The 6,359-nt window shown below is 40.1% G+C and overlaps 1 protein-coding gene across 2 annotated transcripts in view; it reads right to left on the bottom strand.

Moving 5' to 3' along the window:
- Nucleotides 1-6,359, bottom strand: part of TTC13 (tetratricopeptide repeat domain 13) — a 91,788-nt gene that overhangs the window by 75,315 nt on the left and 10,114 nt on the right. For both annotated transcript variants that reach the window (XM_003797420.3, XM_003797419.3), the window contains exon 2: nucleotides 508-602. In XM_003797420.3, the coding sequence (XP_003797468.1) occupies nucleotides 508-602 (95 nt within the window). The remainder of the gene's footprint in view (nucleotides 1-507; nucleotides 603-6,359) is intronic.

The raw sequence follows: 6,359 nt of genomic DNA, 5'->3' as shown, positions 1-6,359 counted from the left end.
GCAGTAAAGAGTATCTATGTGACGTCAAAGACAAGACCCGGAGGCAAAGTATGTTCAGCTTGAGGACAGAAAGAACAACTGGGCTTCACAGAGTTAAGTATGAACAGAAAGAAGACCCAGCTTGAGGCAGCCAGGCTGGAAAGGATAGGTAAACGCCCTGAAATGCAGAGGTTCCCTATGTAGTTTATCTGGCTGTGATAAAAAGTCAATATAAAAGTTGTCAACATAGGGAAAAGCTGGAAAAATAAGATTCTACTATACATCTAAATACGTAAGGTTCAATCATCACCTCCTCTTTATTCCTTGGAACTTAAAGTCCTAGGTCCAGAATGATCAACCATCCAACTCCTAAGTCATAAAAATTAAATGTGACCAAATCCCAGATGACCTGTCCTTATCATAGGCACACACAAAAAGTTGATAAACAGAGGTGACCACCACTTTCTGGAACTACTATCGCTATGTTTCAGGTCATAAAAACAGAAAGCACAGAGAGAAGATACATACCAGAATCTTTTCAGTGCTGAGGGAAAGCAAGGAGTCACAGGGTGGGGATCCTTTGGGTTCGCAGTCTGAGTCATGGAAATTCAAGAAGGATGACTCTGAAAGTAAACATTCTTTGTTACTCTCTTCACCTTAAATTTATGCTCTTAGTGCTTAACTAGGAATTGGAATTTTAAGAACCCAAGAATTCACAAAATCAAAATAAAAACAAATGTAAAAGACACAGAAAGTGGCACCCTGTGACGTTTTACAGTCTGCAAGTATCTTGCACGCTCAATAGTGACTGTCCTCACCACCGTTCTGGAGAAGAGCAAAGCCAGCTAGCTTTGTGAATGATGAAATGAAGTTTGAATAGGGTGCAACTTATCTAAGGCAACAGGGCAGAAATAGTGCTACTTCAACGGTCATCTCACTACACACATGAAATTAATATTAAGATCCTTCAGTTGGACAACTCTAATTGTGGCAGCAATTACCATAGGTTTAAAAAAAATCACAAAAGAATAATGCCAAGCCAGGAAGACCTAATATTAAAAGATACTGTGCTATGAGTCTAATACACAAAATTATGTAAATAACTCCTATAACCCAAAAAAGAAAAAGACAACACAATTTAAAAGACAAACAACTTGAATAGGCATTGTACAAATGGCCACTGAGTATGAGAAGGTGCCCATCATCTCTTAATTAGGGAAATACAAACCACACCACAGGGAAGCACCTCTTCACACCCACCCGGATGGCTACAACCAGAAAAACCAGAAAATAACAAGTGTTGGCATGAATGCAGAGAAACTAGAACCCTTGTGCACTGCTGGGGGGGAATGTAAAATGGTAGACCAGTTATGGAAAACACTTCCTTAAAAAGTGAACCAGGCCTTTCAACAGGCAGCAGCACATGGCAGTAGATGTCCAAGAAGAGGAAGTTTGTCACTGTGGCATCTTCAAAGCTGAACGGATGACTTTCTTGCTTGGGACCTGGCTGAAGATGGCTACTCTGGAATTGAGGTCCAAGTTATACCAACTAGGACAGAAATCATTCTTAGCCACGAGAACACAGAATGTTCTCAGTGAGAACTGCCTGCAGATTCAGGAATTAACTGCTGTAGTTCAGGAGAAGCGTGGCTTCCCAGAGGGCAGCATAGAGCTTTATGCTGAGGAGGTGGCCACAAGTGGTCTGTGTACCATAGCCCAGGCAGAATCTCTGCATTGTAACCTCCTTGGAGGGCTCACTGTGCAGGGAGCCTGCTATGGTGTACTGCAGGTCATCATGGAGAGAGGAGTCCAGGGCTTTGTAGTTGTGGGGTCTGGGAAACTCCCAAGACAGAAGGCTAAGTCCATGATGTTTGTGGGTAGCCTTATGCTCCACAGTGGGGATGACACCACCATGTTCTCTGTGCTGCTCAGACAAGGTACGCTGGCCATCAAGGTGAAGATCACACTACCGTAGAACCCTAATGGTAAGACTGGCCCTAGGAAACCCCTGCCTGACCACTTGGGCATCATGGAACCCAGTGGTGAGATACTGCTGACCACCCTGATCTCAGAACAGAAGGGTAGGAAGCCAGAGCCATCTGCCATGCCCAGCCATTCCCACAGCATAACAGCTTCTGTCTGGCAGCTGTATCTGGTGTAAGGACCTTTAATAAAATCTCGTACATAGACCCACGGTGGCCTGACTATAGACTATGTATCCAGCTGCATGTCAAGCTGCCTTACGGAGTATCACCTATCCTTTCGGGTTTTAACTGTACTCGGGGTATTTGCAAGATGGGGTCAGAACCCAAGGACCTGTGCAGAGCTCACCAGAGAAACACTGTGTAACAGCAAAGGCTGATGGCTAGCAGGGCAGCATCTTTTCTAATTGTCCTGTAGTTCATGACTGCAGGCTTAGAAGGGAGATATTTAAGGTGATTTTTTTCCTGATGCATAAGGAAATCAATATTACACATGGAAAGTAAACACAGTGGCCCTATTTTGGGTCTCACTGTGCTCTGTTCACTAGTCAGTTAATCCTCCACGTCTACAATGCAAAGGAAATTTGTTTGAGCCACTGAATTTAAGGCTCAGAAATAAACCTATCTAAGTAGTATATAAAGCAATCATCAGAACCTATATCCATATTTTTTTTTCTTCTTTCAGAACAGGGTCTTGCCGTGTTGTGTAGGCTGGAGTGTAGCAGTGAGGCAACAGCTCACCACAGGCTTGAGCTCCTGGCCTCCAGTGATCTTTCTGCCTCAATCTCCCAGGCGTAAGCCACTGCCCTGGACAGTTCCACATTCTGATTAAGAGCATTTTCTACCCATGTCTGTATTTTACAAAAGATCAGGTGCTTTTAGTTTGCTCAGACAAAACTAGTGAAGGACAGGTTGGCTTGAAAGTCCTGTGAGACTAATGATAAACCAGATTCTGACTGATCACAGAGAAGAGACTTACCAGTGACAGCTGTCATGGGTCTGGGAGGCTAAGACAGGTGGCTGCATCCTGGTGCTGATGCAGGCTGGTGGTGAAATGTCCCAGCCCTGTGGACAGCTTAGCAGGAGCCAACTGGTTATCTGGTTGTCTTCTCAATTAGACTGAGCTGCCAGAGGCAGACACTGTACATGATAAGGGCTTAATATCTGAATTCATGAATTACATTAGGAGCACCCTGGCAAAGGTGTCTACCCACCCCCTGGTCCTTTTTTAACTATTGTAATTACAAACACAATATAAAATCTATCATCTTAACCATTTTTAGATGGACACTTACATAGTGACAAATACTGTCAGCCTTACATATCTGAGGATTCGGAATCTAAATTCAACCAACTTTAGATCAAAACTATCCAGGAAAAAAAAATGGATGGCTGCGACTGTACTAAACACGTAGACACTTTCTCCTTGTCACTCTCTCAACAATACAGTTTAACTGTTTACATAGCACCTTCATTATGTGAAGATTTAAAAATTAAAAAAAGTGAATCAGACTTGCCGTTCTATTCCTACATATATACTCAAAGAATTGAAAACAGGGATTCAAACAAGCACCACACATACGTTCACAGTAGCATAAATTCTAGTGGCCAAAAGGCAGAAACAGTCCAAATGTCCAAGAGATGGATGGGTAAAGCAACACCAGTCCCATCCCCCCACAGATCGCTGACATGTTTTTATCTTTCCCAATCTGAACATATTAAAAGTTAAAACTTCAAGTAAAAGTTAAACTTGATTTACTGGACCATCTGTGTCTCTTCTTTTAGAGCTGATATCCACACGCTGTACTTTATATCCTTTGCTCACTTTTAAGTCACTGTGTAGAGGCAACCTTCTAATTCCCATTTTAAAGATGAGGAAAACAAGGTGGAGGGACTTTCGAACACCTTCTGAGGCTGCCCTCTAGCAAAGCAGCAGAGGTGGGATTTGAACCCAGACACTGGTTCTAGAGCTTGTGCTTTTAGCCATGCATGGGTGGAGGAAGACCTAGAGGAAGTAAAAGATCTAAAAGATAAAGGTTGATGGGAGGCTGCAGGACTGTGAGAGGCCCAGGCAGAAATACCAGCACAGAGTAAATCTTTTGTCTCACTAGCCAGAGCTGGGTATTTTATCTGCCCACATTATTGAATTCTTAACAGTTTTATGAATGTCTCCATTTATTCAGTTGACAATGGTATCATCTACATGCAATTTTATCGAAGTCTTTTTTAATACGCATACTCGTTTAGTATCTTAATGTACAAGATGAAATTTTCTCCAAAGTGCTCAATAATATGTGCTAACAGGTCCCCTGCTTATTCCTGATATCAATACTTTATTTAATAACCCACTTGCAACTTTTAACAGTAAAATTTTTTCACTTAGTATTTATAGTAGCCACTGGAAAGGTTATCTCTGAAAGATATTTTACTATCAGGAAGAATTCTCCGGTTATTTAATGCCATAAACTTGAAATCTGGAAAGCTAGCTAAACTTTATCAAGTATCTTTTAGGATTTAAGATGATACTATGATTTTTCCCCTTTGACCTAAGATAACTGAATCAATTTTTATAAGTTGAATCAACTTTCTACTTCTAGAATAAACTCTAATTTATTGAGACAGATTATTATCTTAATTGCTTGCAATCTTCAGTCTAGTAATATTTTACTTAGCATTTTTATTGCTCGGTAGATATCTTTTTACAAGGTCTATGATGGAAAAATAGCTCTGAGAGCTATAACTACAACTGGTTGGAACAGGTTAAATTTGTTCTTCCAGTCCTAAAATATTTAACTCACTATGGTTTTAATTATTTTACTACCATAATTATATTAAATTATTATTTAATATATAATTATAGCCCAACCAGCTGTATTAAGAGTATAGATTTTCTTAGATAGGGAAAACATTAATTTTCATCTTAAGTTGTGTAAGTAAAGTTAATAGTGATTACTAGAGAAACGGTCTGAAAACAGCACAGAATTTTATCTTCTTCCCATCTCTGGCCATTTCTTCATTGCTTCAGATTTTAACTCTCTAGTAGAGATTTCTATAACTTCTTAATCCTACTGGCCTCTATAGCTCTGATGATATTCTTCATATACAATATACATTCGCATCTGTATATGTTAGCCATATCAGGCATATATTATTTTATTCTTTTATTTAATGAATTAAGAACTTGTTCTGTCTATTTTAATTGTGGTAAAAAACCATAGTACATAGTATTTACCATCTTAGGCTTTTTCAGTTGCATAGTTCAATGGCATCATATATATTCATATTGGTGTGCGACAGATCTCTAGAACTTTTTATTTATTCTTTTTTTAAAAAGCACCAACTCTTGGGTCTATTTATCAATTCTATTGCTGCACTGTATTTCATTCATTTATATTGGCTTTGCTGTATTTAGTCCAAGTTCCCTTATTTTCTCTTCTTGCTTCTCGAGATTGATACCTGGTTCACTTGCCCCCTTTCCTCTTCCTATCAGACTGAGAAGGCAGGGTAGGTTTATACAGGGAGAGACAGCACTGACAGGTGTCTGAGAGGAGGGGAGCGCAGCAGGAAGGTCCGGTGGGAAGCAAGTTAAAAATAAGACAAGTCTGAACAAAGGTAGAAGCCCTGGCATTGAAAGGGAAGGTCACAGTTGAACGAGATACAGGAAGTGAAAAGGACTGGGCTTTGGGAAGAAAGGAGGCAGGGAAGAGGGAACAGACACAGGTCTCCAGTTTGTACAACTGGGGAAGTGGGGCCGTCAATAAACAGGGGGAGTTTAAGTGGATGAATGGTTTCAGAGGGAAGGAAAGAGCAAACTTTCTTAGGAGAGGTTAAATCGGAAGGTATCCTGGTATGCATTTAGGGGATTCCAGACACAGGTAAAAGCTACAGATAGACACTTAATAATAATTAACTTATAGTGGATGATTTAAGCTGGGAATGTAGGTTAGATCTCCAAGAAGGCTTAGGAAGCTTACATTTAATGAGAAGAAAAGAGCTGACCCCGGTGGGACAAGATATTTGATAATAGAGAATCTCCTTGGTAATTTACCCTTTTTTAAAAAGAACTCTCCATTTGAAATGTTTACATCTTGGCTATAGCGTATATAGTTACAATAATGATTTTCATATTGTTATAACTGCTTACCCCTAAAGTAGTTCTTATTTTTCTTGATTAGACTTACTAGATAACTGTCTAAACTTTATCAGTATTCAAAAAAAACTAGGTCTTACATTTAATTCTGCTCTTTTCCTGACTTCCAATTAAATGAATTTGTTTAGAGGCAATGCAACAGTGGTTCCAGGGACAGGCTCTGGAGTCAAGACGAAATCCGACCAGAAGCTTCCCTGGCTGTTTGAGCAAGTCCTTCAGCCTGAGTACCATCTGTTACCCACAGACAA

Source organism: Otolemur garnettii, unplaced genomic scaffold (genome assembly GCF_000181295.1).
Source record: "Otolemur garnettii isolate 467f Iridium unplaced genomic scaffold, OtoGar3 scaffold00116, whole genome shotgun sequence".
Lineage (NCBI taxonomy): Eukaryota > Metazoa > Chordata > Mammalia > Primates > Galagidae > Otolemur > Otolemur garnettii.
The sequence above is the reverse complement of the archived record's forward strand: the minus strand, read 5'-3'. Positions and strand labels throughout refer to the sequence as shown.